Source organism: Orcinus orca, chromosome 2 (assembly GCF_937001465.1).
Source record: "Orcinus orca chromosome 2, mOrcOrc1.1, whole genome shotgun sequence".
Classification (NCBI taxonomy): domain Eukaryota; kingdom Metazoa; phylum Chordata; class Mammalia; order Artiodactyla; family Delphinidae; genus Orcinus; species Orcinus orca.
Window position 1 is genome coordinate 62,342,432 of NC_064560.1, and position 19,270 is coordinate 62,361,701.

Sequence of the window (19,270 nt, forward strand, 5' to 3'; positions counted from 1 at the left end):
AAGGTTGTGGAGGATGAAGAGACTTGCCTGGACTGGAAGCTACTGAGGAGGGGGAATCAGGGCTTGGTGGTAGATAGGAGAACAGAGGAGTCAAAGATGGCTTGAGCGATGGGGTGGATGGTGGGGGGCATGCTGGAAGAGATGTTTGGGGGCAGTTTCCTGGTCAGCACCTGCCCAGGTAGATGCAGGATGAATACCTCTGCAGGATTTCCACTGGCTGTTCACCCACAAAATTGCCTCCCCAACCGGAGAGGTTGGCTAAGAACTCTACAGCAGCTCCCAACTCCCAGTGCCCTCTTCTAGGGGCAGTTGTCCATCCAGGAACCCAAGGCTGGGTGGCAGTGTAATCCAACAGTGGGCCAGTGGATCCCATGCCCATTCCCACCTGGGGGCTTACAAGCCAGAACTGTGAGGCCAGACTTTGTCAGGGCCTGCCCTGGGGCGAGGCTGCCCCCAGGAGGGGGCAGCAGCCATCCTGCTCTCTGCCTAGAATGCTAGAAGGCCTGAATAGGAGCTCCCTCGTGGTTTCATCCATCCACCCACCGCTTGGTGTTAGTGTCCAGGGTGCAGCCAGGGCCTCGGCCACACCGCCGGGAGTGGGCCCCCATCCCAACCCCGAATATCTCAGGGGGGATGAATCCTTCTCAGCTTTAGAAGGGGTAGTGAAATCAGATAAAAAAAGGGGTGGAGGCTTTGCTGACCTTTGACGGGGCGTGGGGAGTTCTGCGATAGAAGGGTAGCAATGGCGGAAAGGAGGGAAGGTCTGCACTTGAATGAACAAACGAACTAACGAACCAAGAGTAGTTGATTTTTAGGCCACTTTAACCGGAGTCTCAGGGTTAGAAAATCCACCCTCCCCTCCCGGAACGAAAATGTCTCCTAGTTAGTTTTCATTCTCTCACTTGTTACAACTTGCATTATAAAACTTAGGCTCCCCGCTCCAGGAGCTGGTGGGCTTCTCCAGCTCGGAGAATCCGGGCGGCCTTGTTGATCGCTGTGTCCCTAGAATTCGGCGAATAGTGCTCGCGACTCCAGGCGCTGCTGGGTGCCCCCACACGGTGCTGGGGGCCCAGGGATGAGGGGCCCCCGCACTTCAGCCCAGGCCACGCCCAATCCCCGCCCCTCCTGTCCCCGCCCCGCGCAGCCCGCGCCACCGCCCCCGAGCGCCCAGGTGGGCGGAGTTGCGGATGAGGGGCGGGATGCTTTGGTGGGCGGGGGTCCCGGTGACGGCATCCGCGCGCGCCGCGCTGGGGCTCAGAGCCTGACTATCCCGCGGCGGGACTACGCTCACACCGGAGCAGGTGGGTGTGGGCCTGGGAGGGGTGGCGGTCGAGGACCGGGGTGGGAGGGAGGAGGCGCGCGCCTGGACCGGGTGGCACGGTGTCGGCACGCCTGGGGAGCCCTGACCGAGCACGGGGACCTCCTCCATCCTTGCTTACCAGTCTCCTGGAGGTCCGTTTCTGGGCGGGTGGGAGTCTCCCCTTTCCTAAGTCGGGGGCCTGAGGCCGGCCTTATGGGCCTGGCCAGGAGGAGCTAGCGCCCACGCTGCGAGAGTTGGATTCGCATTTGTAATCACTTCTCCGAACTTTCCGCGAGCTCCTATCCCTTGCCTGGCGCTTCTGACTCCGGTTCCCCTACCCCGGGCGCCTTCGGTGCGCGGAGCACTGTGCCCCGAGCCGGGGTGCGGAGAAGCCGGGACTGCACGGGTCTGGAAAAGCTTTGGGTGAGGGGTGCGCGAAGGCGCCCACAGTATCGCGTGGCAGTTACCGCTGTGGCCCCAGGGCCGGGCACCCAGCAGGCGCTGATGATTGAATTAATGAACGAACCGTTACAGCTGCTGAGAGACGTTAAGTAGTGAAAAATAAAGTGCTGTGACCTGGGGGTGGGGGTAGGGAGTGGTGAGGACTGCGATAAGAGAAGGGAGGAAGGAGATGGGGAAGTTTCCTTGGATGAAGATTATTCATCACTGTTGGGCAGCTATTAAGCGTCGGACCTTGTGCTGGGTGCTGAAGATGCAACACGAAGGGGACAGGAGGGTCCCTGCCTCCCAGCTCCCAGATTGGGACGTGGGGGGGGGACGACGGGTAATCTGTCTTTTGCAAGGGAAGGGAGTAGTCAGTGGCTGATGGGAGAACCACAGGGCATTGTGTGTGTGTGTGTGCGCGTGTGCGTGTGTGTGTGTGTGTGTAGTGGTGGGGGCACAGAGCAGAGGCCCCTCCCTGGCTCCCTGAAGGTGGGACCAGCCTAAGCCTGGAGGGATGAGGAGTCTTGGGCAACACTGAGTGTGCTGCAGGAGGAGAAAGGTGAGGAAAGGTGGGGTATAGGGGGTAAGTAGTCAAGGTAGGCAGGGCCCATTAAAAGTTTTTTTTTCCTGTTAAGGTTTTGAATCTCAAGAGCATTAGGGAGTCTCTTCTGGGGGGAGTTTAAATAGGAGAGTGATGTGAGCGCATTTGCATTTCTGAAAAATGCCCCTGTTGCTGCATAGGAAGGTGCAGGGAGGCTGAGGCCAGTGAGGAGGCTGGTAAATGTCATTCCGTCGAGATGTCGGTGGGCAGGATCAGAGCTTTGGTAATAGGATGGAAAGAAGCAGGTGTACTTGATATTTAGAAGATGGGATTGGCAGTATTTGATGGTGGGGGCTTGGTCTCAAGCGGTACGCGGGCCTCTCACTGTTGTGGCCTCTCCCGTTGCGGAGCACAGGCTCTGGACGCGCAGGCCCAGCGGCCATGGCTCACGGGCCCAGCCGCTCCGTGGCACGCGGGATCTTCCCGGACCGGGGCATGAACGCGTGTCCCCTGCATCGGCAGGCGGACTCTCAACCACTGCGCCACCAGGGAAGCCCTGCTTTTTTTTTTTTTTTTTTTTTAGCATCTTTATTGGAGTATAATTGCTTTACAATGGTGTGTTAGTTTCTGCTGTATAACAAAGTGAATCACTGTATGTGTACATATATCCCCATATCTCCTCCCACCCTCCCTATCCCACCCCTCTAGGTGGCCACAAAGCACTGAGCTGATCTCCCTGTGCTATGCGGCTGCTTCCCACTAGCTATTTTACATTTGGTAACGTATATATGTCCATGCCTCTCTCTCACTTCATCCCAGCTTCTCCTTCCGCCTCCCTGTGTCCTCAAGTCCATTCTCTACATCTGTATCTTTATTCCTGTCCTGTGCTGACTCTTTTTAAGAAGGTGGAGCAGAGGATGTGAGATGACAAAGGCAGAGACTATGGAAAACCCAATAGGTGTTAGGGAAGAGATCCCTGATGTGGTGCTGCTTGTGTGTGTGTCTGTGTGTCTTCCTTCTAGGAGATAGGGTCCCAGGGGAAGGATGCAGCTGGAACACAGAAACCCTTGGATGTCAGGTGGAGGAGTTAGGGCCTTATTTTGCCAGTGATGGGAGCCATGAAATGTTACTGTGTAGGATTTTTATCGTGGCCCTTGCAGCATCTGGGCATTAGGTTGGGGCACGGAGGATGTTCTGAGTTTTGACCACCCTCCCTTTTAATCCCTGTAAGGTCAGGAGCTGCAGGATCTGGCTCCAGGTCACCTGCAAAGTGAGTCCAGGTGCTGATGGCAGGGGCCTCTTCCTCTCTTCGCAGGGCAGGGAACAGCCTTCCCTCAACATGGGGCTGGAGGCCCAGAGGCTGCCAGGGGCTGAGGAGGCCCCAGTGAGGGTGGCCCTTCGAGTCCGCCCATTGCTGCCCAAGGAGCTGCTGCACGGGCACCAGAGCTGCCTGAGGGTGGAGCCGGGGCACGGCCGGGTCACTTTGGGCCGGGACCGCCACTTTGGCTTCCACGTAGTGCTGGACGAGGACGCCGGGCAGGAGGCTGTGTACCAGGCCTGCGTGCAACCCCTCCTCGAGGCTTTTTTTGAGGGCTTCAATGCCACCGTCTTTGCCTACGGTCAGACAGGCTCCGGGAAGACGTACACCATGGGGGAGGCCAGTGTGGGTGAGTGACCCTGCTTGAGGCCCCCTGCCCTTGTTGAGGGTCCTCAATGTCTCCTGAATTTCTGCCCCTGCCCTCTTGCTGCCATTCTCTGTTGAAGATGAGGATGCTGGGGGAGGGGGGAGGGGCAGGTTTCCTAAACAGATCTGCAGCCCGGAGTGGGATCAGCTGTGTCAGTGGGCGGGTCGGGCAGGCAGGAAGAGTCCTCGGAGGTGAGTGACCTTCTCAACTCCATAGAGATGGGACCATGCTGTCTGGCTGTGGGGACCTCACGGGGAGGAAGGGCACGGAAGTTGGCTTGTCTCTGGAGGTTGTTAGGATGGCTGCTGGGGGTCAGGAATCCATGTTCTAGTCAGAGTGGTTGGAAGGGGAACTGTCCTGGAAGAGATATGCTTTGGCTGCTGCATAGCAGGGAAGTAGGCTGGTTCCATGAGGCTCTGGAGCAGAGTTTTGGGAGAGATGCTTTAGGCCAACTGAAGGAACTGCCCCCTTTTAAAGAGCATGAACTGCTTTATCCTAGGTTTTAAAAGTGTACATGTTTGTTGTGGAAAATTAGGAAAATACAGAAAACTCATACACAAAATAAAACTTACTTGATAATTGCCTTTCAGAAATCACTCACCCTGTTAGCATTTCAGTCTTTCTGGGTGAAAATTAGTATACGTTAAAAAATGGTATAATAGTGTACCCATTCTTTTGTATCCTGTTTTATTTTTTTAACAGTATATCATGAACATTTCTCTGTATCATTAAATATTCTTCAATCAAAAATTTTAATGGCTGCCTGGCATGCCATTGTGAGTATAAGGTAACTTATGTTAGGATGGACACTTAGGATGTTTACATTTTTATTGAGTTATGAGGAAGAATATGTTCTGAATATCCTCTTATTACTTCCTTGGGATAAATTTAGGAGGTCCTTTAGATAACTGAGCATAGACTATGGTAATGAGTCTCCAGGAGTAATCAAGCAAAGGGTATCTGACCGCCTGGCAGAGATGTAGTGGAGGGGATGCTTACATCATGAAAGGGATTGGTTGAACCTTGAGAGGTTGCTTCCAACTCTGAAATTCTGCCTGACCACCCTGGGGCATGGCCTGGCTCAGGCTGCCCAGCCCATCCTGGCCTCTGCTGCTGCCTTCTCCACACTGGAACCCCATCCTCCAGCTGCTGCTAGGGGCTTCTGGGCCTTGTGGGTGCCACATCCAGTTGAAAGCATGGTGGCAGGAGGCCCTGCGGTGTCTCCTCAGCCTCTCTTCACGAGGACGAGCAGGGCATCATCCCACGGGCCATGGCTGAGACCTTTAAGCTGATTGATGAGAATGACCTGCTTGACTGTCTGGTGCACGTGTCCTACCTGGAAGTGTACAAGGAGGAGTTCCGAGACCTGCTGGAGGTGGGCACCGCCAGCCGTGACATCCAGCTTCGGGAAGATGATCGTGGGAATGTTGGTGAGGAACTCCTGGGTCTACCACTGGCTGGGAGCGGGATACCTGGCTTGGGGAGGCTTTACCTGCTTAGAGTGGCTTACCTGTCTGGTGGGGGTACCTCCTAACTGGGAAACCAAGCTCTGGAAAGTTTTGCTTTCGCTTCCCGTCTCTACTGAGTTCAGTATACATTGGTGTGCCCAGAGTGATAGGCATTGAGGTAAGCGTGGGGAAGCTGGAGCCCCCTCAAGCCCCAGCCAGTATGGGCAGGACCCCCTGGGCATGGGGAAGGGAGCCCTGAGTCAGGAAGAGCTTTAGAGGACCAGCCGTGCTCTGCCTGCTCACCTGGCTGTCAGTCTCAGGCTGCCCCTGCCCTGGGCTCATGGCCTTCTGTGCCCACAGTGCTGTGTGGAGTGAAGGAGGTGGACGTGGAGGGCCTGGATGAGGTGCTGAGCCTCCTGGAGATGGGCAATGCAGCACGGCACACGGGGGCCACACACCTCAACCGCCTCTCCAGCCGCTCACACACTGTGTTCACCGTGACCCTGGAGCAGCGGGGGCGCGCTCCCAGCCGCCTCCCCCGACCTGCCGCGGGCCAGCTGCTCATCTCCAAGTTCCACTTCGTGGACTTGGCGGGCTCAGAGAGGGTGCTCAAGACGGGCAGCACAGGCGAGCGGCTCAAGGAGAGCATCCAGATCAACAGCAGCCTCTTGGCGCTGGGCAACGTCATCAGCGCCCTGGGTGACCCCCAGCGCCGTGGCAGCCACATCCCCTACCGGGACTCCAAGATCACCCGGTGAGCCGCCGATGGCCGCAGGCCCACAGAGAAGGGGCCCCAAGAGCCGCGCTAGTCTGTTCTAGCTGCTGTCTGGCCTCTGGGGTTGGGGGGAGGCGACTAGGAGATGGGTCCCCATCAGGCGGTTCGAGGTATCCGGCCCATGGGGAAGCACGCCGAGGATCGGACCCGGTTTGGGGTCTGTACCTGGCACGTTGGGGCCCCTAACGCGTCTTGCCTGGCGCCCTCAGGATCCTCAAAGACTCCCTGGGCGGGAATGCCAAGACAGTGATGATCGCTTGCGTCAGCCCTTCCTCCTCGGACTTCGACGAGACTCTCAACACCCTGAACTACGCCAGCCGCGCCCAGAACATCCGCAACCGCGCCACTGTCAACTGGCGGCCTGAGGCCGAGCGGGCGCCCGAGGAGGCAGCTGCTGGCCCGCGGGGGCCGCCTAGACACCGCTCGGAGACGCGCATCATCCACCGGGGCCGGCGCGCCCTGGGCCCCACCGCCGCGGCCGCCGCCCGCCTTGGCGCCGAGTGCGCTCGCTACCGGGCCCGCACTGACGCCGCTTACAGCCTCCTGCGCGAGCTACAGGCCGAGCCCGGGCTGCCTGGCGCCGCCGCCCGCAAGGTGCGCGACTGGCTGTGCGCCGTCGAGGGTGAGCGCAGCGCCCTAAGCTCTGCCTCCGGGCCCGACAGCGGCATCGAGAGTGCCTCCGCCGAGGAGCAGGCCATGCAGGGACCCGGCGGACGAAAGGTGGCCAAGGGTCAGGTGTGGCCTAGGGGTGGGGAGGGGATGAGGAAGGAAGAAAGTCTTCATACATCTAGCTGTGTCCCTGTCCCTTGCTCATTAGCAGAGCACATTCGGGATTCAGAGGCACTTCTGCTGGTGACCTTGATGACTTTCCAATCCTCAGGGTCTCTATCTGTAAAATAGGGATAGCATTAGTATCTACCTCCTGGTGATGTAAGGACTGAAGATGTCACAAGTGCAGGTGAAGGCTAGTTGTTCCTAATAATAGTGATGTTATTGTTAATGAAAATATGATTAATAATTACAAGAGCTGGCCCAATGGCTTGTGGAGGGGACTGCAGGCCAGGTGGGGTCTCGAGCCCCTGTTGCAGGCGGGGCTTGGAGCAGAGCAGCAAGCCTGGCTAGGGGAACCTCTGGCAGGGCAGGGAGAGGGCTGAGGTGTCTCAGGGACAGGCAGGCTTGTCTTGACAGCTCCTGGCCCTGAAACTTCTCTCCCGGCCCCATAGGAAGATGAGGGGGCACTGCAGCTGCTGGCCCTGCAGAGCCAGGTGGCCCGGCTGGAGGAGGAGAACCGAGACTTTCTGGCTGCGCTGGAGGACGCCATGGAGCAGTACAAGCTGCAGGTGGGGCACCCCCTTCCACAGTGGTGGGGGGGCACTTCTGCTGGGAGGTGAAACTGAGCTGAGCCTGTCAGGATGAGAGGAAGTTAGCTGTGTGGGTGGGGGGGTGGGTTCTGGCAGGATGGGTAGAGATACGGGGTGCGCAGTATGAGCAAAAGTGTGGAGGTGAGGAACACATTGGTGCGGGTGGGTGTGCAGGATGGTCATGAGGATGGATAGGAAGTGGGACTGGAGGGGTAGCAGAATGAGACTCCAGAGCTGGGCTTTTCCTTTTGTCCCAGGGTAACTGGGTCAGCATTGCTCCTGGCGCCCTCTGGTGGCAGTGAATGGCATGGATATGGAGGGAGTGATAGGATGTGGCAGGGTGGGTGAGTTTGAACCGGAACTGATGCAGTGTGTGTGCGTGGGAGGGACACCAAGAGGTGGTCAGAGGTATTTGGCCCTCCTCCATTTTAGCACAGAGGGCAGGGTGGCCTCAGACGTGCTCTTCAGTTTCCTGCACTTCTGCCTCTCAGCATCCCTGCACCCCACCTTTCGCACATCCGCGTTGCCCCATCCGCACTTGGACCGTGTCTTGCAGAGCGACCGTCTTCGTGAGCAGCAGGAGGAGATGGCAGAGCTGCGGCTGCGGCTGGAGCTGGTGCGGCCTGGCTGGGGGGCCCCAGGGCTCTTGCAGGGCTTGCCTCCTGAGTCCTTTATGCCCCGGCCTCACACGGCCCCCCTGGGGGGTGCCCACACCCATGTGCTGGGCATGGTGCCCCCTGCCTGCCTTCCTGGAGATGAAGTTGGCCCTGAGAATTGGGGAGAGGTGAGGAGGTGGCGTGTCTGCTGGGCCTGTTGACCTGGGCAGGCTCTGGCAGGGGAAGGTGTTGCTGGGGAATGTGTCCCTCACCCCATGCTTTCATGGGACCAGCTATGAGATGCCCCTTTCTGGTGTTCCTAGAGGAATGGCCAAAATTTGGGTAGGGCTTCTCAGAAGGATCTGGTGCCGTTGAGCATCCCTGGAGTACCTGGGATCGCTCAGAGTGAGGAGGTTATAGAGGGACTTCTGGCTTCCAGTATGGAGTGGAAAGCTCACATACTTCCAGGGGTGGGGAGCTCATCACCTCCGAGGCCACACCCTCTCCATCTTTGGACGCGTTTCTTTGCAAGTTCACTCTTTCCTGAGCTCTAATCTGCTCCTAAAGCCTGGTCTCTTGTTTCTAGTTCTGTCACTTGGGGCCTTTTGGACAAAGGCTGCTCCTGCATCTGCCTGAGAGCTCTGGGTCATCTCAGCTCTAAAGGCCTGAGGGACTGAGGAGAGGGAGGACGTGGGTTTGGCAGAAGCCTGTTATGCAGCCCCCCTACTCTAGCAGGGCGTTGTTGGTGAGATAAAACTTGGTGCAGATGACCTGTATACGAGACAGAAAGGACCAGTTGTCCCCCGAGGAGTGCCAGGTTTGCTATGGGAGCCGGAGCAGGGGTGGAGAGGGGGAAGAGAAGAGGGGGAGAAGAGGGAGGAGCGAGGGAAGAGGGAGGAAGCTCCTGCTCCGACTTGAGAGTGGAAAGGCTTCCCAGAGGTGTCATTTGAGCTAGATCCTGAAGGTAAAGTAGGGCTGGAAGAGGTAGAGATGTGAGGAGCATGCAAGGTGGGTGTAGGTGGGAGCAAAGACTTGGTGGTGGGAGATGGCTGATGAAGAATGCCCTAGAAGCTTCCTATCCTGAAACCTGGCATTCCCCTAGCAAGTGACAAATGGCGGGGAGGCTGGAGCCAAGTTGCTGGCAGAGGGAGAGAGGCTGGGAAGTGGCTCTTCAGCTGCATCAGAGGAAGAGGAGGCGGGGGGGGAGGAGGAGCCACCCCGACGGATCCTGCACCCACGCAGGTGAGTGGGACCCACGGCCCACCTGACAAGGACCGGCTCAGGGCCCCGGCTGGGCAGGAGGAGGATCCCACTGGGGTCTCAGGGTGCCCTCGCCTGCGTCGCCCTGGCCGGCCCTTGGGGGAGAGCAGGCAGGGACTATGGGCTCTGAATCAAGAGTTCTTGCTGGGGTGAGTGTGCTGAGGGGATGGGCCCAGACTTCCTGGTTCTCAGCCTCCAAGGTGGCCCTCGGTTCCCCCAGCTGCCCTGCACCCTCTAAGCTCAGCTGCTGGCCTCAGAATTCTGCCAGACTGACATCCTGGGGTAACAGTGACCCTGGTGGCCTCTCTTCCCCTCCTGGGCCCAGGAGGTAGCTGGGCTGGGGAGGGGTACAGGCTCCCACTTCTGCCCTCCAGGAATAGGATCAGTAAGGGGAGCCAGAGGATGGGGGCCCGCCCAGGGAGTCCACTCAACAGGAAGGGCCCAGAGCTTCGCCTGGAGGAGCTGGGTGCAACCATCCCGGGGCCCAGAGGTGAGCTGGGTAGGGCACAGAGAGGGTCCTGACCCCTTTTCCCCTTCATGGTCCTGGACTGGCCATCCTGGACAGTCCACACACAACCCCTGGCTGTTGCTGGCCAGGGCTATGCCCTCCCCCTCCCCCCTCCCCTCCCCTCCCCTCCCCTCCCCTCCCCTCCCCCTCCCCCTCCCCTCCCCTCCCCTCCCCTCCCCTCCCCCCTCCCCCTCCCCCTCCCCTCCCCTCCCCTCCCCCTCCCCCTTCCCTCCCCCCCACTGTTAGCTGGGACAGTGGCCCTGACAGTCAGCCTATTACAGTGGTTGGTGGGAGCCAGGCCCTGGTTCGGCCCCACCAGGCCCCCACTGCCATGGCCTCTGAGTGGCGGCTGGCCCAAGCCCAGCAGAAGATCCGTGAGCTGGCTATCAACATCCGCATGAAGGAGGAGCTCATAGGCGAGCTGGTCCGCACAGGTGAGGGGGAGGGCTTTTGGGCTGGCCTCCCACCTGAGGGTGGTTAGGAGCGGGGTCCAGGTGGCATAGGTTTGGTAAACGAGCTCAGTTTCTTCCAGATATGTGACCTTGAGCAGGTAGGATAATGCCTCTGTGCTTCAGTTTTCTCCTCTCTGAAATGGAGATAGTAACTGAACCTGCTTTATAGGTTGTTGAAATCAGCTAATTCAAGTGAAGTGCTTAGGCTGGCTTTCAGGAAGCATTAGTTCTTATTATTGGGTTGGCCGAAAAGTTCGTTCGGGTTTTCAAACGAACTTTTTGGCCAACCCAATATTATTAATCAATTGCTGTGTGTCAGGCACCGCACTGGGCACAGAATCTCCTGGTCCTTGGGAGCAAACAGCGTCCCCAGATCATCTACGTCTACTACTGGTGATACTGGTGAACGAGCAGGGGATGATTTTCGGTGGTGACTAGTTGAGCTTTTTAATTTTAATAGTTATAATTTTATTTATTCCAAAATGCACTGGGAACAATTTCAAATAGACATATGAGAGTCCCTATCACCAGATTTAGCATTTCCAAGCTTTGCTCGCATTTGTTTTATCTCTCCCTTTTTTCTTTGCTGAAATATTTTGAAGCAAATCCAGGACAGCATGTCATTTCATCCTTACACCTTTCAGTATGCCTCTTTTTCAACATTTTAACCAAAATGCCATTAGCACATCTAACAGAACTCATGCCCTTTCAATGCCCAGAGCAGAAGCAGCTCTACAGCAGTGTCTGTGTGCAGCTCCGGTCTTGTCCACACATTATATTTGCACGTTAGTTCTCTGAAATCTCCCTTCTCTCACCTTTACACAGTCATCCTATAGAATGTTCCAAACTCCAAATGTTCTGGGTTTTGTCTGTTAGCTTCCTGTGGTGTCATTTAGCTTGTCCCTCTGTCCTCCATATTTCCTACAAATGGAAGTTAGTTCTAGAGGCTTAGTTGTATGCAGGCTCAAGTTACATATTTACTTTAGCATGTGTTAGTTAAAAGTAAAACAAGTAAACCCATATTTTCCCTGGGTCACTGCTATGGATAAGGCTAATATAAAAAATGTGTCAATTTAAAGAAAAATATTAAGTAAATCACAGTTCTAGGGGTACAGAGTTGTGGCAAAATCCATGTATGTGTCCACGGCTGACAGAGGTCTGGAAAAGCTCCCAGGGGAATGAACTACAATGCTCTTCAGGCAGAGGGGCTGTGCTGACACGACCCTCGCCTTTTCTTCCAGGGAAGGCGGCCCAGGCCCTGAACCGCCAGCACAGCCAGCGCATCCGGGAGCTGGAGCAGGAGGCAGAGCGGGTGCGGACTGAACTGAGTGAAGGCCAGAGGCAGCTGCGGGAGCTTGAGGGCAAGGAGCCCCAGGACGCCAGCGAGTGTTCACAGCTCCAGGAGTTCCGCAAGAGGGTTGCTGCCGCTCAGAGCCAAGTGCAGGTACTGACCTGTCCGGACCCTGGGGGTGGTGGTTGCAGCCTCCCAGGCTGGGGTTCTGGAATCAAGACATGTGAGCCCTGGAGCCCAAGCTCACTGTGGAACCTGTGGGTGCTCAGGCCCTCGTGCCCCAGCCCCGGCTGGTGGCACTAACGCCCTCCTGGTCTCTCAGGGTGAGGCTGGCATTAGATAGAAGCTGGCGGTGCTGGGAGTCGGCTCAGATTTAAACACAGCAGAGGCAGGGAGGTGGGGCCTGCCCGAAGACCATCTAGGAGACCAGTGAGGGTGAGGGGTGGGCATCGGGAGAAACCAGCCTTCTCTCCTGCAGCTCCTCCCACCTCCCTCCATCTGTCTACCCTTCCAGTTCTCCATTTACCCACCTCTCCAAACCATCATCCCTCTGTCCGTCCACCCATCAGTCCATGTGTCTATCTAATCCATCCATCCGATTGTCCTTTTATCAGTTGGTATGACTAACTGTCCGTTTATGTGTCTATTCATTGGTCTTTCTATTCCCCTTGATGGACCCTTGCATTATCTGTCCATCCTGTTTTCTACCTTTATATGATCCCATCATCTGTCTGTCCACCCACCCTGCCATCCATTCTTCTTTGCAGCTGTCCATCCATTATTCATTCCTTCTTTTCTCAGTTCAGGTGTCCAAGAGACCGTACAGTAGAGTGATTAAGAGCACAGGTTCTGGAGCCTTGACTGCTTGGGTTTGAATCCCAGCTCTGCCATTTACTAGCTATGTGTCTTTGGTCAAGTTTCCTAGCCTCTCTGTGCCTCAGTTTCCTAATCTGTTAAGTAGGAAACCTTTAAAACCTTTTCATCAGATTGTTAGGATCATTTAGTATACTGAGAGCACTTGATGTAGCGCTTAGTACGTAATAAGCGTCGTAGTAGCTTGACATTCTTATAATTTTGATATTTTAATTAGTCCGTCATCCATCTGCCTGTTTTCCCTTCTGTTTGTCCCTCTATGCGCCGTTCTTCTGTCCTGCCTGCCCTTGTTGAGTGCCCGGCACCATGCCAGGCTCTCGGCAGCCCCCACGCGTGGCCCAGCAGAGGCTGTGTTGGTCCCAGGTGCTGAAGGAGAAGAAACAGGCGACAGAGCGGCTGGTGTCGCTGTCGGCCCAGAGCGAGAAGCGGCTGCAGGAGCTGGAGAGGAATGTGCAGCTCATGCGGCAGCAGCAGGGGCAGCTGCAAAGGCGGCTTCGTGAGGAGACAGAGCAGAAGCGGCGCCTGGAGACAGAGATGAACAAGCGGCAGCACCGTGTCAAGGTCAGGCGCTTGGGCGGTGGGGTGCCTGTGTCCCAGCCAGGAGGCCAGGCGGGGCACACAGCCAGGGGAGCACTTACAGCCACGTGACCTTATAAAGCGGCTCATTTGGCTTCCCTGAGTTTGATTTTTTACTTGAAAATGAGAGTTATGGGAAACTCAGGGCTAGGGTGAGAATTCAGTAGGATGAATTATATAAGGGGACTGGCGTCTTGCAAATGTTTGCTTCTGTTTGCGGGTCCCCAGCGAGACTTGGGGGTGGCGAGGCTGGGGGTTGCTGCACAGGGCTGTCTTGGGAGCAGTGTAGGCACTCCTTTGGGCTTGGGGGATCACCAGCTCTGGGAGGATGCGGGTACCACTCACGGCCCTGCCCACTGAGCTTCTCACCCTGCACATCCCCAGGAGCTGGAGCTGAAGCACGAGCAGCAGCAAAAGATCCTGAAGATCAAGACAGAAGAGATTGCGGCATTTCAGAGGAAGCGGCGCAGCGGCAGCAACGGCTCTGTTGTCAGTCTGGAGCAGCAGCAGGTGGGGCCTGGGCTGAGCCTGCACCCCCAGGGGCACCCACAGCCTGGCTGGGCAGCCTGGCCAGTTGCTAGAGTCCCCGGGGGGTCAGATGGTGGGTACACCATTCTCCCCACCTGACCTGGGTGGCCGCCTGCACCACCCACGCAGCCAGAGGTGAGAGCTGAGTTCCCTCCCCGCCTCCACTGTCCCTCAGAAGATTGAAGAGCAGAAGAAGTGGCTGGACCAGGAGATGGAGAAGGTCCTACAGCAGCGGCGGGCGCTGGAGGAGCTAGGGGAGGAGCTCCACAAGCGGGAGGCCATCCTGGCCAAGAAGGAGGCCCTGATGCAGGAGAAGACGGGGCTGGAGAGCAAGCGCCTGCGGTCCAGCCAGGTGAGGTCCTGCCAGGTGAGGCCCTACCCGATGAGGCCCTGCCATGGGAGGCCCTGCCAGGTGAAGTCCAGCAAGGAGAGAGCCTGCCAGTTGAGTTTCTGCCGGGTGAGGTCCTGCCAGGTGAGATTCCATCAGGTGAGGTCCTTCCAAGTGAGATCTCTCCATTTGATAACACTGCCAGGTGAGTTCTAGACAGGTGCGGTTCTTCTAGGTGATGTCCCTGCCAGGTAAGTTCCAGCCAGGTCAGGCTATATCCTACGGATCTCTCAAGAATTCTAGGGCTTTAGGGTGTCTGTGATGCAGGTGCTGCTGTGTGGGTAGAAGAACCTCTCCAAGTATCTATCCCACAATTCATTTTACCTCATTAACCACCTGCTCTGGACTGTGCAGGCAGAACAGGGAACCACAGGTATGAGAGGTGGTATGGCCAGAGTGGAAGAGCCTTCACTGCACTGGAGGCAGACGAACCTGGCCCCACCCAGCTCTGCTCATTGCCTCCTCTTGAGCAGGAAACTTCTGAGCCATACCTTCCTCCTCTGTCAGATGGAATCACAGTGTGGTCATGAGGATCAGAGAAGGCGTATGTCACACACAAAGCCCAGAGCCTGTTCCAGGAGCGGGTGCTCAGGCTAGATTCCCACAGGGTTCCAGACTCACTTCTGCCCTCATGGAGTCCAAGAGGATTCAGCTGGATTATCTGGAACTTCCCTCGGCCACTAGAGCCCTTACTTCCTCCCACATCAGGTTCCCAGAAGGGCCTTTGGGATTTGGCCACTGATTTCCCATAATTCCCATCGCAAGCTGGAGTCACGTCATCGCCGTAACAGGCCACCACCATCCCGCTCTGTTTCTGCCCGGGTTGTTCCCTCCTTGTCAGGACTGCCCTTTCCTCAGCTTGTCTGTATCCTCCTTCCAGGCCGTCTCTGGGGGCCCCTCTTCAGAGGCTCGGGTCCCATAGGTGCCCACTCCCCGGCTTATGCAGAGCTGAGAGTCAGGCCTCCCGTGGAGCAGCACTCCTCAACATCTCGTGGTGGGGCTGGGCTATCCCTGTCGCCCTGGGGAGGATGGGGCCTGCTTCTTCCCTAATCGCTAGCTGTGCCGCCCACAGGCCCTCAACGAGGACATTGTGCGTGTGTCCAGCCGGCTGGAGCACCTGGAGAAGGAGCTCTCCGAGAAGAGCGGGCAGCTGCGGCAGGGCAGCGCCCAGAGCCAGCAGCAGATCCGTGGGGAGATTGACGCCCTGCGCCAGGAGAAGGACACGCTGCTGAAGCAGCGGCTGGAGATTGACGGCAAGCTGAGGCAGGGCAGCCTGCTGTCGCCTGAGGTGCGCCCTGCGGGCTGGCCCTGGCTGCCTGCTCCACGCTGGGTTGCGGGCCTTGCTGCTTTTGGACACGCACGCGTTCCTCCCGGGTGTTAGCCCACCAAGAACGCACAGAACTGGCCCTCCCCCCCACCGCTCCAGCCCCCATGTCTGGGACACACGGCTGGGGCCTGGCTGCCCTCGGTCCCGCCCAGCTGGACTCTGGACTCGTTCCGCGTCCTGCAGCACGTTGACCTCGTGTATGTATCACGAGCTCACACCTCTCAACTCCCTAACGTGGGATGAGAGTTGGGACCACGTCAGCACACCTCAGCCACACAGGTTTGCCCTCCTGACAGCAGAGAAAGCCCATGTTAAGAGCAGCGGACTTCAGCAGAGATCCTGGGTGCCTCTGTGGTCCCAGCACGCCTTCCCTTCAGTGCAGGGTCTCCCGAGTGCAGGTCACGCCAGAGGCCATGTGCTCCAGAGGGCAGCCTCTTGGCGAGCCCCAGCCTCCTGTACCCCGCCGGGCTGAGGCTGAGATGGAAGTGTCCCTGTTCCTGCCGTAGTGGCCAGGGGCCCCTCTCTCCATGTGCTGACTCTGCGCTAGGACGAGGGGACACGTACGGGCTGAGTCATGGCTGTGTGTGACTGTTGCAAGCCTGCCCGGGACCTGTTCAGGGAGCGGGCGTTCCGTGGAGCAGGAAGCCAGCGCTCCACCTCCACACGTCCCATGTCCCCGCAGGAGGAGCGGACGCTGTTCCAGCTGGACGAGGCCATCGAGGCCCTGGATGCTGCCATCGAGTACAAGAACGAGGCCATCACGTGCCGCCAGCGGGTGCTGCGGGCCTCGGCCTCCTTGCTGTCCCAGTGCGAGATGAACCTCATGGCCAAGCTCAGCTACCTCTCATCCTCGGAGACCAGAGCCCTACTCTGCAAGTACTTTGACAAGGTGGGTCACTGGCCCACGAGCCCCTGACTCCTCCTCCTGGAACTCAGTGGGAGAAGGTTGATGATGTTGGTGGCTAGTTGGCCAAATACCTGCTGCCCCTGGTTGAGGATCCCCTGGCTGAAGGGAGCCGGCACTGGGGCTGAGCCTGGCTGGGCCTTGGGACAGGTGGTGACGCTCCGAGAGGAGCAGCACCAGCAGCAGATTGCCTTCTCGGAGCTGGAGATGCAGCTGGAGGAGCAGCAGAGGCTAGTCTATTGGCTGGAGGTGGCTCTAGAGCGGCAGCGCCTGGAGATGGACCGCCAGCTGACCCTGCAACAGAAGGAGCATGAGCAGAACATCCAGCTCCTCCTCCAGCAGAGTCGAGGTGAGGCCCAGGCCTGCCCCAAAGGCCGTGGTGACTGCTGCCTGCCCATAGCCCCTTGCCACCTGTTTCTGCCTTTTCCCTCCAGACCACCTTGGTGAAGGGTTAGCAGACAGCAAGAGGCAGTATGAGACCAGAATTCAGGCTCTGGAGAAGGAGCTGGGCCGCCACATGTGGATCAACCAGGAACTGAAACAGAAGCTCAGTAGTTTGAATGCTGCGGGCCAGAGCAGGGGTAATTGTTATGTGCTGTCACCAAGCTGGCCAATGCTTTGCCCTGACGTCAGGTTTTCTTTGTTTTGGAGAAAGCTTAGAAACCACTCTAACTTCAGCTCTTGGGTCATTTCACATGTTGCTTATTGCACTGGGGCATTGGAAAGCTAGGACTTCAGGAAGGTGCTGCTGCTCCATTTCTGACAAGGATGTTGTTATTCCCAGTGACAGGTGGGGAGAAGAGGACCCTGTGCCCGGAGAACAGACAAGCCCCTGGAAGTGAAGACGAGCCCCACCCGGCACCTGAGCCTCTGTGGCAGCCCCCCATCACTGAGGGTGTGCCCCGCCCCCGTGAGGAGATGCGGGACTTGGTACATGCCCCGTTACCATTGACATGGAAACGCTCGAGCCTGTGCAGCGAGGAGCAGGGTTCCCCTGAGGATCTACGGCAGCGGGAGGCCGCTGAACCCTTGGTGGGGCGGATGCTACCTGTGGGTGAGATGGGTCTGCCCCGGAACCTCGGGCCCTTGCCCAAGCCCCGGCGGGAACTGCGAAGGACCAGCCCAGGGATGATTGATGTCAGAAAAAACCCCCTGTAGGCTCTTGGGGCAGAGCTGGGCTTGGAGGGAGTTTTGGAGCCTGCTGAAAGTTGTGATGTCAATGCTCCCTTCTGTGAAGGAGTCCTTACCTCAAACTCTAAATCAGGTCCTGATTTTTCTAATTGGAGTCAACAAATTTGGGCCACAGACCAGAACTGTTTAAAAAAGATGCAGATTCCTACCATTCATTTCCTTTAAGCTGCAATACCCAATTGCTACCTTCTGGCTTTTTAAAAAATTTTTATTTCATATTAGAGTATAGGTGATTTACAGTGTTGTGTTAATTTCAGGTGTCCAGCAAAGTGATTCAGTTATACATATATCCATTCTTTTTCAGATTCTTTTCCCATGTAGGTTATTACAGATTATTGAGTAGAGTTCCCTGTGCTATATAGTAGGTCCTTGTTGATTATCTGTGTTATATATAGTAGTGTGTATATGTTAATCCCAAACTCCTAATTTATCCCTCCCCTTACCTTTTCCCTTTGGTAACTGTAAATTTGTTTTCAAAGTCTGTGAGTCTGTTTCTGTTTTGTAAATAAGTTCATTTGTATCATTTTTTTAGATTCCACATATAAGTGATATCATATGATATTTGTCTTTGTCTGACTTACTTCACTTAGTATGATAATCTCTAGGCCCATCCATGTTGCTGCAAGTGGCATTATTTCATTTTTTTATGGCTGAGTAATATTCCATCATATATATGTACCATGTGTTTATCCATTCCTCTATCGATGGACATTTAGGTTGCTTCCATGTCTTGGCTATTGTAAATAGTGCTGCAGTGATCATTGTGGTGCATGTATCTTTTCAAATTATGGTTTTCTCCGGATATATGCCTAGGAGTGGGATTGCTGGATCATATGGTAGCTCTATTTTTAGTTGTTTAAGGAACCTCCATAATGGTTGTGTCAAATTATATTCCCACCAACACTGTAGGAGGGTTCCCTTTTCTCCACACCCTCTCCAGCATTTATTGTTTGATGATGGCCATTCTGACTGGTGTGAGGTGATACCTCATTGTAGTTTTGATTTTTATTTCTCTGAACATCTTTTCATGTGCGTTTTGGCCATCTGTATGTCTTCTTTGAAGAAATGTCTATTTAGCTGTTCTGCCCATTTTTTGATTGGGTTTTTTTTTTTTTTTTTTATATAGAGCTGTATGAGCTGTTAGTATATTTTAGAGATTAATCCGTTGGTGGTCACTTTGTTTGCAAATATTTTCTCCCATTCTGTGGGCTGTCTTTTCATTTTGTTTATGGTTTCCTTTGCTGTGCAAAAGCTTTTAAGTTTAATTAGGTCCCATTTGTTTATTTTTATTTTCATTACTCTGGGAGGTGGATCCAAAAAGATATTGCTGTGACTTATGTCAAAGAGTGTTCTGCCTATGTTTTCCTCTAAGAGTTTTATAGTATCCAGTCTTACATTTAGGTCTTTAATCCATTTTGAGTTTATTTTTGTGTATGGTGTTAGAGAATGTTCTAGTTTCATTCTTTTATTAATGTGTGTATCTGTCCAGTTTTCCCAGCACCACTTATTGAAGAGACTGTCTTTTCTACATTGTATGTCCTTTCCTCATTTGTTGTAGATTAATTGACCATAGGTGCATGGGTTTATTTTGGGGTTTTCTATCCTGTTCCATTGATGTATGTGTCTGTTTTTGTGCTAGGACCATACTGTTTTGATTACTGTAGCTTTGTAGTATAGTCTGAAGTCAAAGTGCCTGATTCCTCCATCTCTGTTTTTCTTTTTCAGGATTGCTATGGCTATTTGGGGTCTTTTGTGTTTCCATACAAATTTAAAAAATTTTTGTTCTAGTTCTTTGAAAAATGCCATAGGTAATTTGATAGGG

General features: G+C 55.5%; 1 protein-coding gene across 2 annotated transcripts; it reads left to right on the plus strand.

The window, feature by feature from the left end:
• The first annotated feature begins 1,210 nt into the window (after positions 1 to 1,210).
• KIF7 (kinesin family member 7) lies at positions 1,211 to 18,007 on the plus strand. 2 transcript variants are annotated; one of them, XM_033402843.2, is made up of 19 exons: positions 1,211 to 1,307; positions 3,613 to 3,952; positions 5,200 to 5,400; positions 5,779 to 6,172; positions 6,403 to 6,913; positions 7,417 to 7,533; positions 8,111 to 8,338; positions 9,253 to 9,392; positions 9,785 to 9,900; positions 10,200 to 10,352; positions 11,612 to 11,814; positions 12,898 to 13,095; positions 13,495 to 13,620; positions 13,814 to 13,990; positions 15,099 to 15,314; positions 16,036 to 16,242; positions 16,408 to 16,606; positions 16,692 to 16,838; positions 17,042 to 18,007. In XM_033402843.2, exons 2-19 carry the CDS (start codon positions 3,625 to 3,627, stop codon positions 17,413 to 17,415), a joined length of 4,035 nt encoding a protein of 1,344 aa, XP_033258734.1. In that variant the 5' UTR covers positions 1,211 to 1,307; positions 3,613 to 3,624; the 3' UTR covers positions 17,416 to 18,007. The 2 variants fall into 2 exon arrangements, with proteins under 2 accessions (XP_033258734.1, XP_033258735.1); XM_033402844.2 differs by lacking the exon at positions 1,211 to 1,307 and having other exon boundaries at positions 2,800 to 3,952; positions 13,817 to 13,990.
• The last annotated feature ends 1,263 nt before the right edge of the window (positions 18,008 to 19,270 follow it).

What these genes read in the sequence shown, in the direction of transcription:
- KIF7 (XM_033402843.2), top strand. Translation starts at nt 3,625, where the DNA reads ATGGGGCTGGAGGCCCAGAGGCTGCCAGGGGCTGAGGAGGCCCCAGTG. An exon ending in CCGCTCAGAGCCAAGTGCAG is followed by an intron (nt 11,815 to 12,897) that starts GTACTGACCTGT and finishes TGTTGGTCCCAG; the next exon opens with GTGCTGAAGGAGAAGAAACA. An exon ending in AGCGCCTGCGGTCCAGCCAG is followed by an intron (nt 13,991 to 15,098) that starts GTGAGGTCCTGC and finishes TGCCGCCCACAG; the next exon opens with GCCCTCAACGAGGACATTGT.